This window comes from Rhea pennata, chromosome 3 (assembly GCF_028389875.1).
Source record: "Rhea pennata isolate bPtePen1 chromosome 3, bPtePen1.pri, whole genome shotgun sequence".
Taxonomy (NCBI): Eukaryota; Metazoa; Chordata; class Aves; order Rheiformes; family Rheidae; genus Rhea; species Rhea pennata.
Genome location: NC_084665.1, coordinates 65699178 through 65719532, shown reverse-complemented (window position 1 = coordinate 65719532; position 20355 = coordinate 65699178). Strand labels below are relative to the sequence as shown.

The following is a 20355-nucleotide window of genomic DNA, read 5'->3' as shown; positions in this document are numbered from 1 at the left end:
GGACACTGCCAAGAGAGGGATGGAGACTTACTTGAGAACAAAAAACAAGACTCCTCTGTTGAGGTTTCTCTTGTAGTTGAGGACATGTAGGAGATCAGAAGGAAGAAGTCACCCCATAAGCAGTAAGGGAAAAAAAACACAACAACAACATAGGTGCTTAATATATGAAGCTATAGTGTTTTGATTTTGAAATTAGCTTCTTTATTCCACATGTTCCTTCAGTGAGCCTCAGCTAGCCAAGTGTTTTTTTTTTTTTCACAGACAAACCTACTCTACATTCTCAAGTCAGAGAACTTTTTGTACTCATCTTGCAGGTTTCTTTTGAGAAAACAGTTTCACACTAACACCAAAAATGTCAGGTCCCTAACCATACTGCCATAACAACCTCTTAAGCTAAAAATATGTAACCAACACATACTAGCTTAAAACTGCAAATAAAAAGACAACTTGATTGTCCAAATCACCTGACTTAGGTCCTAGCAATCACAATTTCTGATTTCCAGGGAAATTAACTGAATAAATAAGACACTATTTAATTTTAAATTCTTAAAAGTATGCTGGTTTCTGAAATACAGAAGGGAAGACTGCCTCTGAAACATCACAATATTTTGAAAAAGGAGATAAATGAAGACAACCCAGTGGGCATTGTTTAGCTAGATTTTTCTACAACCTTTTATTAAAGTTCTCTTTCAGAAACTCCTTAAGGAAAGAACTACACAAAGGGCAGGAGAAAGCATCTTACGAAAACAGATTCAAAGCAGATGAAGGGGTAGCAAATAAGGACACACAGGAGCTTACTTTTTCTCAGATAAATAAGAGAAATAAAATCAGAGTGCCTCCGAGGTTGCTGCAGGGACCTGCTGCAAATGCATCAATATAATGTACGCCTGTGGTTGAGGCAGGAGCCGCTGAAGCAGCCCTTTACAACAAGTAACGCTACCTCTCTGGAAGGGAAGCAAGGGCACGCGTTGCTGCCTAGCGGATCTCTGCAGTGAGGATGTCACAAGGGCTGATGCAGTCGGACTAGGGCCTCCATGAGACCACAGGAACCGTGCACACAGTCACTGTCTTAAACCCATGTACAAAGGAATATAGGAATTCCCGAAGGCCAGAGGTGGCTGGCAGGGTTTCTCTAATTAACCTTTGGGTAGGAAACGGGTGCTAACCCTTGTTGTCCCAGAATTTTCTGCTGTGTCGTCTCAATGGACTTTGGGTAACGCTTGGGACAAAGATTCAGCTCAGAGTATGAAGGTGAAAGGGAAAAAAATGTTATGTGCCATTACATTCCCTTGTTTTTCTTGATCAAAGTACAAAGTCCATCCTAATGTATTTAGGCAAAAGAAAGGTATTTAAGTTGGCTACTAAACAAGATTGCTGTCATAAGTACTTTTTATGCATACCTGTTATTGCATAGCAGGTCTTGAGTTCTGAATCTGCCACCTCCTCAAAGGAGAAGGACTTAGTCTTCGCACGCTTGGGAAGTATTTTTGTTGCAGTATCTGTGATTTCTATTAGGAAAAAGGGAAACAAAACAAAAACAGAAAAAGCAAAACAAAAAAAAAAAACAGAAAAACTGTCAAAACAACCTATCAGAGATTGTGTGAACTCAAGAACAATACAGTACTGCAGAAAATATTGTAATGGCAAATCAATCAAGTGTGCACTCTCACCTTTGCACAAATTCATTGGGTGTTAGCATAGCTACTTGTAGTGTAATGTCAACAATTAGTTATGATTTAGAAACTCCCTAAAAAGCTGTGTTTCTGTTCCTTAGGATTCCCCCTCCTCCAACTTTGGTTCAACTTAGAACAAAACAAAGCAAAACGAATCAAAATTTATTGCAGACTAAGACACTGAGCCCTGCAAGATGCTCAGTGATGCTGATGCTCTCCTTGCTTTCACTGAGCAGCTGCAGGGGGCTTCCACTTGCCTGACTCCAAGGGAAATCTGGCAGTGTAGTTTTCTTGCCAGCTCTGCACTCAAACTGTAGCATCAGAGAAGTCAGCCTAGGATCGGTATGAGGTAAACCATGAACTAAATAAGATTTTGCAACCATAGTTTTAGTCATTTCTTAATAAATGTGCTGGAATGTAATCTACTTCGTGCTCAGACTAGGCTAAAACTCCTCTGTTCACAGCAGGACTCAAAAATGATAAAACAACAGGATGCCAGGGACAGCCCTAGCTAGGACACTTAGAAGCACAAGGTCTTTAGCGCTAGAAATCTAGACCAATTCCTTTAAACCCAAAAGGTGGCTTAGAAACAAACATTTTAGGCTCAGCGTCTTCGGTTTTGCTACAGCATTTCCAGTCAGCTCTAGTCATCATGCGACATGGTGAACCTATATCTGCACCACGTGTACCTGCCCAATCCTTGAATTTATTTTTCTTGTTCCTGCCCAGAATGTTTCAGTGCTAGAAAATCACCACTGGCGGTCTACCATCGGCATGCTTCGAGAATCCCGGCTCCTGGCCCACCTGCCGAAAGAAGTGACGTAAGTGCCGACTAGAGGAAGCCGTCGCTCATACTAGCTCGTGGCTTCCTTCGCTGTTCTTAAATAGGACACGGCCACCGAGGCCCTTTCCTGCTGCCAATGTGAAAATCATGAGACGCGGTCAGGCGGCAGCTGTGGTTTCTAAGAATTTGTCACTGTTGCAGCACTGTCAGCATTTAGGTATACTGGGAGTCCCAGCAAGGATGGGACTTTTCAGAGCTGTTGTTGACATTTTTAGTTTTGCATAGCATCCACCAACCTTACAAAGATTTAGTAATAAAAAATGATCAGATTTAGAGAAAAATTGAGGAGCTAGCCGAGCAGTACAGAGGCTGTTCGGGAATTGCACATATTACTAGGGAAGCATTGTTCAATCTTCACCATCTTTTAAGATGAAGGGGAAAAAAAAACAGCAACATGAGCACCTAGGCAAAGAGGATGTAACGTTTTTACCAGCTAGTTTTATGCAATGTTATTCCCACCAAAAAGGGTGGAGATTAAGCCAGCCAACAAGCCTGCGATACTGAGTTTTAATCACAGGCGAGTTTACCAAGAACATATCCTCTAGAAATCCTCTACCTCAAACAGACTTTTCTGTAAGTAAGATGCAAACATTTTTCTAGATGCATCACACTGTTTAGTTTTTACTTACCTAGCACTTTTTGGAAGCTTTCAGAACCAGCTGTGCCAACAGCATTTTTCTTCCACATTCTCTGTTCCTCATGAATCCCCTTAGGCAGCTAGAACAGTTGTATCCTGCAGACCCCCCAGCAGAGAATGACCAAATAGACTAAACCAGAGCCATAAAGCAAGCAGCAGCTCTACAACAGCTGTGATCCTCAGAAGATTGTTTTGAGCTGTTACATTCAACAGTTCCACGACTGAAGGGGCTTATTTTCCTTTAATTGCAGACAGGATATTGAACAGCAATTAGGTTCCCTAATCCTGGCAACAGACATCAATAGACAAAATGAGTTTTTGATCCGTCTGAAATCTCACCTTGACAATCAGGATTTGAGACTGGAGGATGCACAAGACAGACATTTCATGCTTCAGGTAACTTTTAAAGTTGTTTTTTGCTACTATTGTTTGTGTTTACTTTTCAAGTCATAGCATTTTCTAGTAAACATTGGAATAGCATAAGAAAGTGCATCTGGTCAGCAATGTCCTCCTTACTTACCACCTTAATCACTTTGCTCCTGCCACCTAGCATGTCAGGCAATCTAGATGTGGAGCCAGTATTTCTTTAAGCAATTTCCTTGAGTTAAAAAGCTGTGAATGCAGCAGATACTGGAGAATGTCAAATGCTGGGAGATGAAGCTAAACAGCTATCACCAGGAGAGCCCCTGGCTCCATGCTCTTTCCGAGGCAACCTGACATCGGGTACCCAAATCGTGCCCCCATGGCTGATGTCTGTAAGCTGCCTCTGCAGAAACAGCGGTTGCTGTGGCAGCAAGTGCAGTGCTTCCAATGCAAAACTTTGGATCTTCCCAGCTGATGAAGAAACAAAGTTTTATTCAAAAATCAGAGAGATTCAAACTGGTTCTTCCAGCCAAGCTGCTGTCATTAACAGGCTTTTTAGAATAAACCTCTGCCTGTTAAAGCATTACTGTGATTAAAGCAGCAGCATGTACCTGCCTCTCTGGAGACCTGACATCAATTTTGCTCTAAAATACATAAAAAGAGTTTAGGTAATCATCATCATTTATAAAACAAGCATTTACATTTTATCAGTTTGTTGAGGTTACAGGAAAGGCGGCAGGAGTAAGGAAAGAAGTGCTGATCTGTTAAATCTCCCCCTTCCAGAAGTGTGGGAAATGCAGTAATCTGCCTGACTGGCCTCTGCGAAACACAGTCTTCTCTCAGATTTTTTTCCATGGATTGTGCACAGCAAGGTGATGACTTATCATATTTCCTGACAAATTAAGCAAGAAAGTTGTACAAATGCCAAAGGCACAGGGATTACAGATCTCGTCTATGGAAAAAAAATAACAACAACAAACTCCATACTCACTTTCTTAAAGATAGAAGCTAAGGGCACAAAAATGCTGAGATTCATTTTTTGGTGGATTAGTTGTGGAAGAATTGAAAAACAAAAACAACGCAAAAAGTTTTTTTTGATTGCTCAGGATAGGTTCATTACTACCTAGTATTTGAAAGGACCTTGCAGACTGCAAGAGTGACTAGGAGATTTCCCTCCTCTAGTTTAAAAGCCTCCGTTTGTACAGGAAGTATTTAGTATGTTTTCCCGGCTGGGTCCCAGAAGGAATTCTGTCCTCTGCCGAGCTAACCAGCTGGTTCAATCCCCGAAGAAACAGACATATGACGTCTTATTCCGAGGCAGCGAGACAGGCAGACTGTTGCCTGTTTACTTCTCTGCAACAGTTACTTGCTTTTAAAAATCTCCAGCCTCATTCCCCTGCAAAGCGCTTTAAAAGTGCTCAGCAATAAGGGCGATGCGGAGGGCCCCGCGCTCAGCTTCACCAACAGGGGCTTGCGGACGTTAAAACGAAGCGTAGTCGAGGCGAGATGCAAGGTCAGTCACTGAGACCGCAGGGAAACGATGCCCAAATAGTCTCGCACCAGCCTGGCTTTTCCCTTCCTTGTCGTCAGCGACGGGTGCTGAGCCAGGCAGTCCGCCGGAGCCAGCCCGGAGCTTTCGTTGGCTTGTTCCCTTCGAGGAGTATCCCGAAGGCTTCGCGGGCTGGAGTCTGGCCTCCTCTGGTTCTCGCTACGCTAAAGCGAGAAGCGCAGTTTCTGAACGGTGATCCTAACCCTCCTCAGCCTCGCTCGCGCGGCCCAGCAGGTGCCGATCTACGGCCGACACACCGCCGGCACGACGATTTCGCGCCCTCTCACCGCGGCTTCTCTCGCTTGCTTTCAGATTGCGCTCAAGTGCGCGGACATCTGCAATCCTTGCCGGCTCTGGGACCTGAGCAAGCAGTGGAGCGAGAGGGTCTGCGAGGAGTTCTACCGGCAAGGTCAGCCCCGGCCGCCGCGCGCCCTCCCCGGCTCCCCCCGCCCCGAGAGCGGCCGCCGAGCAGAGGCACTGCCTCCTTTTAACAGCGAGGAGGAACGGAGGAGCGGCGCGAGTTCCTCCGACCCGCGGCAGGACCACGCCGCCGCCGTCCCCTGCGTTGCGTCTCGCTTCCCAAGCTGAGTCCTGCCCTCGCCCCTTCCCGACTACAAGGCGCTCTTCTGCGTGCGGACGCAGAGAGAGAGGTTGAACGCGATTCCCAGCGCGCCAGGCTCTGCTGACGCAGCTTAATGGGCCAAAGCAGGCAAGCCAGAGCTCTGCTCAAGCTTACTGCAAGTGTTTCCAAACCCCTGCAGAGAGCTCAGGCGTGCAGGGGCTGTTTTTTTTTTTTTTTTAATACAGTAATTACACCATTTGGCTCTATCTACATAGGCAAGGTCATGCTGTGCTACAACACAGACGGGGCAGCAGAGTGTAATCACCGCGAAGTTCTTTGTTAGTAGCATCCTGAGAGCCTAAGGCAAGCGGTACAAATGCTGGGAGAGCACACAGCAAAGCACTGAGTTTGTGCAAAAATTCATTCCACCCGACAAATTTAAACCACGTTTGAGCTGGTACCTAGTACAGTTAGTCCATAACATTAACAAATAAGGGCAAGTTAATTTGCAGCCAGTGTCAGTTTGAACTGGTGAAACGTCTTTGACTTCGATGCTGTTCAAGTTATATAAGCAGCCCGAGATAAACAGCAAGATGCAGCTTCATTTAATCAGGTGTATAATCAAGGCATGATCAACACCCAGCACATGAGGACAGGGCCCCAATACCTCACCTTTAGTGTCTTGAGGGACCATGCTGAAGAAGACAGCAACCCTTATGAACTTAAGTTTTTTTCCCAAAGCTCAAGATTCAGTAGCATAACCTCTCAAATATACCTCTCAAAGGGGATGCTGGAGGAGACAAGACCAGTTACAGCTGTAACAGGGAGAAAAATAGTTAGCAATTGACAGGGGAGAATGTACAGAAACTGTGGTCTGACTATCACCACATGTGGCTGTATAATCCTGGTAAAAAACAGTATTTAGGTATTATATTAGGTATAGTATTCAGGTATTTAGATATCATTATGACTTCATTTAAAAGAAAAAAAAATTGTAGATCACTATCTCCCCTTACACATGCTGCTGGAGTTTGAAGGAGGTTTGTTGACACCAAAGGATTACCGGACACTGAGATTAGCAGTTGAAAGCCATAGCTCTTATGCTCTTATTTACTGAGAACAAGTGTCATTTTTAATTATAGACTAGGCAGAGACATGATTAGTGCATTGTTTAATCTTCCTTCTCTAACACATGCAAAGTTTTTAAATTCTTTGTACTAAACATTTTTAATATTATTGTAGTAGAAACTCAGGTCCTGATCTTCAAGTCTTCTGGTGCTCTAAAATAAAATATACAAATCAGATATAGATACATTTCAGGGAGCAGCTAATGCCTGAAAGAGTTCTTAATACAAACCCTTCCTAAAAAAAAAATATTTTAACTTGATCTTAAGAAATCAGGACTTTGCCTGTACAGTGAAAATCTTTAACTGGTCTTAAAGCTAGATCATTTCAATGGGCATTTTAAAAGTTAAGTAGGCACATAAGGAAAATAATGCAACTTGATTTGTTTATATAAAACTGGAATTGGCAAGAAACAATTTTCAAAAATGGCTAATGTTTAAACAGTTTGAATGGCCAATTTCTCTGTGGAGGTTTTAACATTGGTTAGAAGGTTTTCCCTAGTGTGAAAGTTCTCAGCAACTCATGCATGCAGTTATTTTCACATCACAACTTGAAACGTAAGAAAATTGGCCATCAACTTAAGTAAGTTCTTACTATGCGAAGGAAAATCTTAACTTTGTCATTTAAAACACTTCTTCAAAGACATGAGGATGTTGGTGCAGTTAAGGCCATACAGGTGAACCACTGTGGACCCAGAATATCTACAGAGGAGATGTCGCTAGGGTTAGACATTTTCTCAGTGTCTTTCTGGAGGGGATACGGGGGAAGAAGAGGACAGAAGAACTAGAAAACATGACAGACTTATTTTGTCTCAGTTCTGCTGAATTGTTCCTTTTGATTGTTTGTGAAACTCCAAATGTTTCGCTGATATTTTCTAAACACCTAATTAAAACCAAAAATATTCCTCTCACTTGTATTTTAAGAAACAATTGTAGGCTGCACAGAGAAGGAAGGCAAGACTTAAAAATGCATATACTATTTTATATGTGCCCGTAGAGCCTGTGTAGCACAAAAGCGTTTAAGTCAAAATGTACTAGTAGGGGGGAAAAAAGAACAACTGCAGCTTCAGATGGATCAAATGAAACTCCCTGAGCTGTAATGCTGCTGAATTCGTATATCTAGCCACCCTGTGGTCTTCTCTCACCATCCAGCACACCTCTGACCATTGCTATTGATTATCTTCAACTACATACAGAACATCTACTAACTACCCTAGCTACGTGCAAAAGACCATCCTGCGTGCCCATTTCTGCATTTGCAGTAATAGTTTCAGCTGACTGTTTACAGTTTGGTCAGTTCTGCAGCAGGACGGGCCTGGGGCAGGCTCTGGAGCGCCCCTTCCGCCCAGGCTGCGCAGCGTCTCCGGACACACCACCCTGCCCGCACACAGCAGGAGCTACCTGCTGACTCCTCACAGCAGCCCCAGCTTCCCATCCAGAGATCTCCTGCTCCAGTTAGTCAAATACTGGGTTGTGGAAGGGGCCAGGAGCTCAGTCAGTTGTGTTGGCTGAAGTCTGTCTACTGTCTCAAATCGGCCCTGGGCAGATGACTCTCTGGGGACTTCTTGGACCAACCAGGGAATTAATGTTTTAAGTTCACAGCCCAGATACTCAACTATATCACAATTATAAGGAATTTCATTCTTATTTCACATTTATACCTTTAATTCCATACCTTTTGACAAATGAGCATATATTGCTTAAGCCCACACTCTGGCTCGGGTTAGTTTGAGTGTGTAGATACAGCTACGGACTAAGTGCCAGGCTCCGTCAGGCTGGCCTTTAACAGCAATTGCATGATACCACAAGTACACACTAACAACTCATGCTGCAGTGCTAATGAAGATGCAGCTTTTCTGAAACACCTATTATGTGGTTTTTCTAATTGGAAGACATTTAAGCCATAAGTAAATAAACTAGAATGTCTTAAAATGTACAGGAAATGTTTCTCATGTAAGAGAACCTATTTCTGAAAATGGAAGTCCTCAGAATACTTATGTGCTCAGATTTAATGTTCATTCAGAAATCACCTTTCCTAAGAGATACTTTTCTTAGTAAGCTTAGTCAGTTCCTCTGATACCAAAAATAAATAAATAAATAAATAAATAAAAATTAAAAAGAGAGTCTGCAAAACAAAGGTATTCAAACATTTAATATGGTCTTTGTTGGTGCGAGATTCCAACTACTCAGATCCATGAGGCTGCAGTCTCGGCTGCAGTCTCACATAGCTAAGGCAAAGAGATAAGAGTGGCAGCAAATTATTTTATTTTTTTGTAGGTGACCTGGAACAAAAATTTGAACTGGAAATAAGCCCTCTTTGTAATCAGCAGAAGGACACAATACCAAGCATACAAATCGGTAAGCACTAGTTTCATTCTGTTATCTCCATGTTTATCCCAGTATGGCACAAGCTCAAGCAAAAACTGAAATGTGATATGTGATGAAATAAAATCCATCTGCCACATAAGCCTAGTGAATCAGCAGCCAAGGTCAACTTTGTGAATCCTGAACACTTGATCTAGGATTAACTTCTTGCTGCCTTACTTTATGAGGTGAGGCATGACATTGCCTCAAAGAGATGATCAGCCAGTTGCAAGCTCATTTCAGTGAAGTAATTTGATTATTTGGGATGATGAGGGAAAGAATTTCCATAACTGTTGAATTTGCAACAAAACTTTCTAGTTTAAAATAATGTCACCATTATTTCCTCTGTCCAGTCTTCCACAGATTCTTCATAAACACTCCATAATCTAGTTCTCCTGCAAAAGCAGGTTACATGACATGATCCAGTGGAGAAGACAAAAAAAAAAAAAAAAAAAAAAAAAAAGTGAGCCTTCAGACCATATTCTTTGCTGTTCTCTGGAGGTTTGAGACCAGCAAGTCAGCATCCCAATTCATCTGTCTTTCCTTATTTTTTTCATAACTTCAGCTGTCCTTCACAAGCCTGACTCACTGTCTGTAGATCACCGAGCACAAGTTTTCTCTCCTCTGCTCTGCTGCATATTGGCATCCCCACAGCTTTCACGTGCTGGACTGCAGATAGGTCTCAAGCAGGGAGCAATGACTCCAGGGCAATGTTTGCAGTATAATCTCAGCAGCCCTATAGCTACTTCGTAGTTCGTGTTTTCATAAATGCATCTGTAGTTTTCTGTCATATGTACAGCATGTTAACTGGGCAGTTGCATAACCATGAAACATTTTCCTTGTCTTACAACTGAACAACTGGTGTTAATCTTCCTTTTCCCTTGCCAGAAAAATCATAGGGCAGAAGCAATGAATTAAAAGAAGTCATCTAATAATAAATAATCATGGTGGGCTTTTTCCCCATATGATTGCTTTAAATTGGGCAAAGCTGATTCCCTTTGCTGCAGAGATCAGGTTAACTTAATCAGTTTAGCCAATGTGAAATTTTACTACACCAAGATCATCTGCAGTGGGAATACTATGTATTCCACACAGTATTCACAGACAACAAAACTGAAGCAGGCCTTTCTAAAATGTAAGATTCATCCACAAAATCATTTAGGTCATCATAGCAAAGGCTACCTCTACAGCAAAGTTAGCCATAGCTCACAGTTTAAAGCTACCTCAAGTCAAGACTAGCTGCCCCATCCCAGCTGCCTTGCTGTTTGCCCTGCCAGCCCCACAGCTGCTGAGCCGTCCAAGCTGGCTCCCCCGCTAGCAGTCATGGCAGAGGCACAAACGCTCCTTAAGCGGAGGCTCAGACGACCCCCGAGACCTCACACGCAGGCCATAGGGTTTGCAGCAAGCCCCAGACAGCAATTTTGTTGTCAGTATCACGCCTTTCTGGTCATTTCAGAGTTATATAAACCCAGCTGCATTAAGGTTACAGCATGAGTGGCAACCTGCTGGCGTAAGTGAGACATGGCTTGCAGATAAACCTGCTACGTCGTAGTTTATCCCCACACAATGAAGGAACAGCAGCCAAATCCTAATTCTGGCTTTGAAACATTCCCTTTCCGAGCTCCTCCTTGTTGGCATCATACTGTAATTTAAATCTTAAAAGCATTATTTCAATTTATTTTCTTCTATCAAAGATATTTTTATAGTAGTTTACTTAAATAAAGCCATTACTCTGTACAATAGCTACTCTAGGGTGAACTGATACAAAAAGTAGACAATTTCCCAATAGGTTAGAGCAAACAGACCTTTCTGGCACAAAGAAGTTGTTGCTTAGTCTTCTCATGTGCTATCAAAGGCCAGCATTCAAATTTCAACTGCTATTCTTGTCTGCACTCTACAGTATAAGAGGCATCTACAACATGCCTGTCTATAGCATAGTCTATACATAAATAGATGTATATTATATAACATAGGGTAGTGCAGAGGTCCCCAAGTTAATACAAGTCCAGCAAGCTCTGTACTAGGAAGCAGACAGCCACAGCAGCATTCACTGACTTTGTAGTAGTCTCTTAGGTATTTTACAGGGCTCAAACACACCATAGCCCACTTTCAGCTCCCTCATTCACAGCCACAGCTAGGAAACTTGTTGACTGATGTCTAGAGCAACTAAATAAAAAAGATGCTAAAACCAGAGTGTTGACCTGAAAGAAAAAAAAAAAATGTTGTCCTAAAAATGAAAATTACAGGTAACTACTCAGTGTTTTTGGTTTCTGGTTCAGGGACATCTATTTAGGCTGAGCCTGCTGAATAATTTCATTGATGCAGAGCTTAGATCCTGGCCATTAGAGTCATGATTCACATTCTAAAAACATTCAAAAAAGAAGCCTATCCAAGGCAAATATTCGATGGAGTCATTTCACAAAGGAAGAAAAGGGAGCGGTCATTCTAATATCTATGAATAAAAATAGCATCTCAGATTTTACTGTTACACATGCAGGTAGATCCACATCTTCATCACATGCACTAGTCAAGTTTGCAAGAGTTGATAGCTGCGTGAGGAATTATCGAACCCTTTTCAGAGTTTTTGCAATTTACATTGCTGTATTCCCTTGCCCCACTCCGTGGGGAAGTGCATTCAGTGAATGAATTTGTTCCTGACCTGCCTTATTTTGTATGCTTCCCCAGGGTTCATGACATACATCGTAGAGCCGCTCTTTGAGAGGTGGGCCCAGTTTACGGGAGACACTCCCCTCTCTGAAAATATGCTAAACCATCTCAGGAGGAACAAGGCCAAGTGGAGGAGTTTGCTCCATAAGCAACACAGCAGTAATAGGAGCAGCGACCACTCAGGTCAAGTGACTGGCAACCAAGAACAGACTTTAAATGAAGAAGAGACTCCTTAGTGGCAGCTTTGCACTTTTCTTTTATAGCACTGCTATCTCTGTCTTGATCACAGCAGCAAACAACATCCCAAGGGGCTGGGAGCCTGTTGGCAGGAACACAGAAAGAGAAGAAACAGCAAAGCAAGAGCTGTAAGGGTCCTCACGAATAAACCCATAGTTCTGCTGGGTCCCAGTGTGGAGCTCCTTCGTATTCCTCTCCCCCTTCGCCTTGCGTCTGCCTGAAGCCGTTCGTCACTTCTGATCATTAACTGCTCAACTGCGGTGGCCCAGTCAGCGGTGCTGTGGTCAGGCCAGTTACTGCTGCCACTAAGCAGGGAAGAGTACCGAGAGAACAGGGGAGATAAAGGCTCTCTTGGTTATATATCCATTTACCATGAGTCATACTGTGACACATGTATATAAGCCCAGAGCACCATACACTTTCCAGTCTGGCAGCTAGGCTGCACATTAGGCCACCAGCATCTTCAAAATCCAGAGGACACTGGCTGAGCGAGACAGCGCTTGCAGAGGGCAGAGACAGCCTGGTTATTTTAGTAATTAAAACAGAAACCTTTTTAACTTTTGTATTCTGTGCACTAAACAGATCTAAAAACTTCAGACTGAAGTTACGCTCCGTATACACAACTCCAGTGTAACAAAGCTCATTTTGGTAATCATTTTTATGCCACTTTGGATAAAAGACTGGCATCTTCTCGCTGCAAGGAACAGTATTCCCTCGCAAATGAAAGGGAAGGTGTTGTACAGTCTAAACCTTTGAAACACGAACAGATCTATCTTTTGAGTACTGTTTCGAATAACATGTTTATATTCATATGTGTACATTTTCTGTAAATACAAAGCGCTACTGATTCCCATGCCAAAATACTGGAGTACTGTGGGATTGCTACCTGTATAAACATTGGCACTGTGAACAGAATACTGTTAGTTTTAATACAAGAGAAAGCATTTGTAAATATGGTATAGAGTTTATTAATATACACCATCATTTGTGGATAAAAGCCTTAACTTCTAACATCCTTCATCTCCTGATAGCTGCCAAAATCATGGCATCACAAGATATGATTCTGAACTGCCTTTCCACTGTCAAAGGTGTACCGAAGGTCATTAAGGAATGAAGTCTGGCACGACACCTTCTTGAAAACTTCAAACGCATTCCATACGGGTCTGTGTTTTTAATCCATGGCACCTTGCACATCCCGTCTAGGCAAATGCTTCACAGAGCCTGAAGTTTAAGTTTAAACAAAAAACCCACAGCAACACCACATAATTTGACAGTTCGACCTGATTATCGTTTATTCAAGAGTTTGAATTTTTATTAACTAGTGTAGTGATCTGCAAAGCACAACATCCTGGTTGTTCTAGAGTCCAATTGTTTTCCTGAGTGATGCTGAAGTGTAGCTGATTTTTCCCCACCTTCTCTCTTTAGATAGGCAGTATCTAAGTGCACCTGTGTTTTTCTCTCCATAAAAAAAAAAAAAAAAAAAAAAAAAAAAAATCGGACACACAGATCAATCTCACTCAATGAAGGGGAAAATGCTTTGCAGCCAGTCTGTTCAGAAAAATCCTCTTAACTATTATAATAGTTGAGGGAGTTTCTATGTTCTGGTGTTTTCGAAAGATATATGGCCTTACCTGTGCCACAAACAGCCTCAATCCAGATATTCTTTATAAATCTTTCCTTAAGCTTGCATCAGTTTCAATGAGATGGTTTTCATGATCACTACAGCACTGCACCAAATGTTTGCCCCTTTATCCCCACCCCACCCCCAAACATCCTATTAAGGTGAAGTACAGTGTTGTAAACCCCCACTATATCAAATCTGTAGAGCTGATTTCCAACAAAAATAGCACCTGCAGCCATATAATCATCTTGTGTCATGATTACCTTGGAGAGACCAAAAAGAAAACACTATTTCAGTTTGCATTTGAAAAAAAGATGGTATTTATTCATAAAAGTGCAAGCGGAGAGGTGGTGGAATTTTTTTTTCAATTACAGGGAGGACTGACTGGGTTAGACAAAGTTTTCATTCTCATAAGGTGCCTAATATGTTCCAAGGAAAATAAAAATCACAAGCTGTAGTAAAGGAGGTTTTACTCATTCTAATTCATAGAAGATGCTTCTCCAGAGAAAGCTATTAAAACACGGTGAAATAGGTGAACATCAGTAACTATGAGAACATGAAGTATATTAAGATAAATTGTTTTTTTCTCTTCTACCAATTTACAAACTATTCCAAGCAGTAAAAGTTTTTCTTCTTCCTCACTCTTCTAAATGGGACTCACAAATTAGAAGTACTGTGAGTGAGAGCAAGTAACAATCAAAGAGAGGGAGCTGTAGAATAACAACATTATTTGTAACTACAGGATTTAAATGCCTTTTTAACCACCTGATGGTGGGGTGGGAACATCATCATTTCACAGCTTTTTAGGTGTATTTTTTCTTTCTCCTGACAGATTTAGGAAAAGGCAAAACAAGCAGTATAAGTACTTGTAGGCAGCACATTATGTACATACAGAAGAATAGTACTTCCTTACTGCTTTGTCTTTTTACTGAGAAGTGGAAGCCATTTCCATCTAGTTCAAAGAAATTTTTTTTAATGTTCTGAAGCTTTAGGTAAACAAACCTGGAATCTAGCAGCATAAAAGCCTATTGACAGGCACATCATTGTACCGTTTCTGAGGAGCTTCCAGAAAATAGATCCAGCCGGAGAACTCAGCACATACACAGCAAGTTCTCTTACAGCTACAGTAGGACCAAGACCTTTCCTGTAATTAGAGCCTCCTGGGCCATTCAAAAGTCAGCACTCACTGACTTAATACTTCCTAACAAACATTTTAAGAACAGCTTTTCAAAGAACAGGGGATTTTTCTTGGTGCACTGAACATACTCGCTAGATTTCAATCACCACATCTGGTGAAACACTGCTTGGAATAGGTTCGGGCTGGCTCCAGAAGCCAAACTGCACCTAATACAACCAACTTGGCAGCACCAGCACTCAGTATACGCTGTTGGGATATGTCTTTGGTGTTGCCTGGTTTAGAGCACACTTCTGCGCTGGGATTGCACCCCAGGCTGTCAGCAGAATGCTAGAGGGAAAAAAAAAAAAAAAAAAAGTATTTGCAGACATACAGGACATGGATTTTTTTCCTGTCAGTCATATCAGCCGTTTTACAGAAAGCCTGTGTACACTATTTTGCTTTCTTACTGGGTCTATGCAGCTAAAAGTTTCTGAAGTTTTACAACTGAGTTAGGTTTTCATATATGTAATGAAGGAAGCAAAAAACTGCTAAGAAAAAGAGGTTAAAATGCTCTCAGATATACCACACAAATAGAATTTGCTTGATTAAAACCCAGTTTCTTTAAATGCAATTTCATACGATCATAGAGATTAATTCTGTGTCAGAAAAAAAAAAGGAGGGGAGTGGGGATAAGTGAAACTTTCAGACTAATTAAAATAATACATTAAGGGTGTGTTTTCGTTAAAGGTATTACATATCTTGGGGGCTTTAAGGGTCAGCCTTCTGGCCACCAGCCAAAAGGGGTGGGGGGTGGGAGGGACAGGGCTGCACTTTCGAAATACAGAAGCAGAGAAGGGAGTAGCTGACATTATGTAGCAATGTATGTATGGAGGAAGCATGAATGGAGCATGGAGGAAGAAGACATTATCTACAATGCTGCCTGAAACATGGGACGATTATTCTTTATATAAATTATTGGGTTTGGTAAAGAAAAGCAAGGTCTCTCAGATGATTGTTGAGAAGGCTACTATTGCAGTAAATGGAATAAGCCAGTTTTCAATGTGCATAGCTATTTTACAAATCTTCTAATCTATAGTTGAACCCTATTAAAGTTTTCAACAAAACAGATTGAGTGCACACAAGCCCCTTCCAAACTGACTCTCTTCACAAAGGAGAAACACTAAAGTAGTTACAATTATCAGGTACCAGTCAGGGTCCAGTCATAATTTATAGCCTTATATTTTAAGTCACTCAACTGAGCTGTCTATAAAGCAACCCTTCTCCCCCCCGGCCCCACCATCCCCAGTTCATGCCCCTCAGAATCCGTACTTAAATTTGAAGTACAATCCTGCAAATCCAAAACACACAAACAACAGGGCATGCTTCATACCAGGCATATATATCCAAAATACTTTGATTGGTGCAAACTTTTATTCTATTATTTGTTTCTATAATCCACCTAATATTTTAGGTACATTAAGTGCAGAGCGCAAGTTTGACTTGGATGTAAAATATATTCTGCTTATCTTTGAATTCAAGATTGTATATGTCATGTTTATTGTAAAGCATTTTATATATACACATTCACATATCTTATACAACTCTATGGGCCAAACACTGGTCCCATCAACTTCACTGGGACCAAGAATCAGCCCCCATATGTGCGTATATATGCCATATGCATCATTCTGAAAGGAAGCACTAGATTGTGTGAAAATGCTGTGACTGCTATGCAGTGATGCCAAGAGACTAAACTGTATCTTTTTTAACATACTGCTGTAAGTATTCATCACGTCAAAGAATGACAACTAATAAAAAAAAGGAAAAAAAAATAAAAAGGATGCAATGTCCAAAGTTTTTGGGTCAAGCTGCTGGCTGGAAAACACATCCTTAGTTTGCTGAAGACATTCTGGTTTGACAAGGCCATAAGAGTTCTGCTATCCTCCCACTGCCTTTCCTTCCTATCAGCAAATAATCACTTTACCAGTATGATACTTTTGAGATGAACTTTTCTCCAAATTTATCCTTAGCCTTGCTTTAGGAATTTAAATGGAGTCACCAGCAAGGAAAGTCATTGCTTTCCATATTTTTCTCCTAAGTATATAGTAGAAGGATTTTCAGATTGAGATTCTCCCCTGATATTTCTAAAAAGTGAAAAATACTTGTCATTACTGATTGACTTTGTCACTGTAGGGATCATACTTGCTGATTTTGATACACTTCGAAAGTCTGACTTCATTTGTGCTGCAAAGTCTTCAGTAGCAACACTCACACAGCTTGAATAGAGCAAATGCTATGACGGAAGTGAATATAGAAGCTAGAAGTACATTTGGGTTCAGAATTATTTAACCCAGTATTTTAAATTAACTTTCAAAAAAAAATTCTCAGAATCATAACACAAAGTGTTTTCGTGTGTCCCCTGGATGCAAGCTAAATTGCAGAATGGAGATCTGTCCTATATACCAACAGAGTTGCAATGGTTTCTCCAGGAGAGGTTTTACATAGTCAGCATTGGAAAACCACTCACAATGATGTTCCACAGGGGATTTTAGCAGTATTATTTTCAATAGCAGCTAAGTCAATAGATCTTCCTACTCTATACAGGCACTGTCTGCATAGACGCTGTTATTTAATTTATATTATTTGTACTGAACCATTAACCTGTTGAAATAATGAATCACTGAGCTTGCAGAAGGTCACAAAAATGTCAACAGTTTCCATCCTGGCCAAAGGATGACTGTAGCTTAAAGCTCAGAGGTAGAATCTGGGAGACATAACTGTTCATTCAGAAAAGAAGCAATACAATATGCACGTGGCAATGATTTAGGTCAGAGACTCCTTTCTCTAAGGGTGAGGAAGGCAGCGCAGCGTCCCTCCAACGGCTGATGCACCCAGCCCTCTCTGAGCTATCAGCCACGCAGTTACCAAGCCTGTGGGCTAAGCAGCAAGCCAGGCTTGTCATGTTCCCACTCCCACACCTCTCGATCTTTCAACAATCTTGTGCATAGCACACGCTCAAACAGTTATTTTAGAGCAGAGAGAGAAAAAAAATGAACTGCAGCAGAGAGACAAAAGGGCTTATATTGGCTCTGCTGTTAAAACTAATGGATCACTTCGCTATACCCTGGCTAGTTTGGGTCCTGGGAAGAGTTTTACTAAGCCTCACACGATAGCTCCATCTACAATAACTAAACCCTACTACCAGCAGCACTACTTACTCAAAGCTGCCTTGGGTGTCTCCATGGGGCCATGTAGACCTACATAAAAAAGAAAGTGAGCGTCACAACAGATGAATTTCATGTCAGGTAAGTTTATGGTAATACACATTAGAGAAATGAGCAGAATCCTACACCCTACGCAGTGTACAAATATATTGTACAGGATTAGGAAGGGGATCCGAGTATCACAAGAAGCTGCAACCAAAAAGGAGTATTAGAGTTCAGATGGACAGGGATAGAGAGGAGTTGTACTATTATCACCACCTCTCCTACCTCCCAGAGATAAATTCTATTTTATCATTTTCATACTAATCATTGCTCTCTGGAAAGTGTCAGTACATCAGTGGGAGGTACAGAAAAGGGTGAAAAAAATAAATTTTAATTGTAAAAAAAAAAATCTCAAGAGAGAAGAGAGGAGAGGAAACAACGACATTACTTCCTATTCACCTCCTAAAGTAAGTGTCTCCAAATAAAATATGAACAATGTTGAACAGGCAGATTGACAGCATCTGTTTTCCCACATCTAAACATTAGAACAAGGGAAGACTAAGTAAAACGATACATCTGGAAGTTGCTGCCACAAGAAAACATTAACCTTTAACCACAAAGCAAAATCTAAGAGGTCTGAACATTTACATGTAGAAAATGAATATCCATGGTTATAAGCAAGTACTACGAAAATTATATTCTTGAAAGAAACACATTTTAAGACTTAAATAAACCTGTAAATCAGAATGATGTTTTCATGACCTGCTTAAGGAGGTCAGCAACTCTTATGCTCAATATCCAAAAAAGTTGTCATTTGTATATGCAGAGAATTCCTGTTCTATGAGCTTTTGCTCTCATATAGGCATAAGTATAAAAGAAATATGGCTACAAAAAAAAAAAAAAAAAAAAATCTGGAGTTGCACCTGCACACGTATTTGATGCCTAGTCTCATTTCTATAACAGTGTCTACCAACATCCAGAGGGAAAGTCAGGACTAGTCACTTTGAGTAATCAAAATCCAAAGCAAATAAAAAGTACCATAATGTATCCAGAGTCAGATTCAGGAAGAAAGATAAAAATACTGCTCCAAAGTACATCTTACATCTTTCATGTCATGCATAGGGTCAATATATTTGCATTCAGTCTTTAAAGGAGAGGAAGGGAAAAGATACTGGTATCATCAACTGAAAGGCCAAAACATGAGCGGAATTTCTTTGTTCTGTATTGTTTTGCTAAGATAACAGTGCCTGTACTAGGGACAGTGCGACAGCACCGTATAGTACTTGTGCACAACTTATTTCCCTCAATGTATTTAAAAAAAAAAAAAAAAAGTAGTCAGCACTGCTCAGGAAATATTAAAAAGTGGCTATTTATACTATGGCAAGCATACACTGAAAACAGAACCCCCCTAAATTTTTTTTTTCTCAATAGTCTCTGTAGTAGCTGTCCTTCTGCCCTTCTTTATCTGCCTCTAACACGTTCTGGTGGCCTCAAGCCAGTTTCAGAAGAGGCTACTTCAACTACTGGGAGTAAGGAGGAAAGCAGTTATGGCAATTTTGCAGACTCTCACAAGTTCATCAGAGCACTAAGAAACAGATGAATCTTATTGCATTTACACAATGAAGAATAGTTGTGTATGTCTGTTCTTTAAAAAGGACAAAAAGTGCCTTTTCATGTTCCTTGTGTGCAGTCTGACTTTCTCTATATCAACAGTGAGGGTTTAGGAAGAAGACTGAGAAGTCATCAGGGTGAGAAAAAGAAAAAAAAAAGAAAAGAAAAAAGAAAATCTTGGTCTAAAAACTAGAGAGGAGCTTTAAAATTGACTCATTATTTAGGAATGTCTGTTTTTTGGGTAGGGAAGAGGTTATTGCTGACTGCAACTGTACCTGAGCAATAGTATTCATAGGCAGAGGGATGCAGTCACCAAGGGGGCACAAAGAGGTACTTCTCATTAATCTGGCCAAAGTCAGACAAAAGCTAAGAGGAAGGGAAGTTTCGTACCTGGTAAAAAGACCTCTAGAAAACTAAGAGGTGACAAGAAATACAAAACAGAATAATTCTGTGTTAATAAACAAAATTAAGTCTTGTTCAGCTTATTCACCAATGACTTGGATGAAGGGACACAGTGCCTCCTCAGCAAGTTTGCTGATGATACCAAGCTGGGAGGAGTGGCTGAGACACTTGAGGGCTGTGCTGCCATTCAGAGAGACCTGGACAAGCTGGAGAGCTGGGCGGAGAGGAACCTCATGGCACTCAACAAAGGCAAGCACAGGGTCCTGCACCTAGGGAGGAATAATCCCATGCACCAGTACAGGCTCGGGGCTGACCTTCTGGAGAGCAGCTCTGCAGAGAAGGACCTGGGAGTGCTGGTGGATGACAAAGTGACTATGA

At 41.2% G+C, this 20355-nt stretch overlaps 1 protein-coding gene across 2 annotated transcripts in view; it reads left to right on the top strand.

Moving 5' to 3' along the window:
• Positions 1–13031, top strand: part of PDE7B (phosphodiesterase 7B) — a 185055-nt gene extending 172024 nt beyond the window's left edge. For both annotated transcript variants that reach the window (XM_062572510.1, XM_062572509.1), the window contains 5 exons: positions 2403–2494; positions 3406–3550; positions 5379–5475; positions 9030–9110; positions 11802–13031. In XM_062572510.1, the coding sequence (XP_062428494.1) occupies positions 2403–2494; positions 3406–3550; positions 5379–5475; positions 9030–9110; positions 11802–12019 (633 nt within the window). In that variant the 3' untranslated portion in view covers positions 12020–13031. The remainder of the gene's footprint in view (positions 1–2402; positions 2495–3405; positions 3551–5378; positions 5476–9029; positions 9111–11801) is intronic.
• The last annotated feature ends 7324 nt before the right edge of the window (positions 13032–20355 follow it).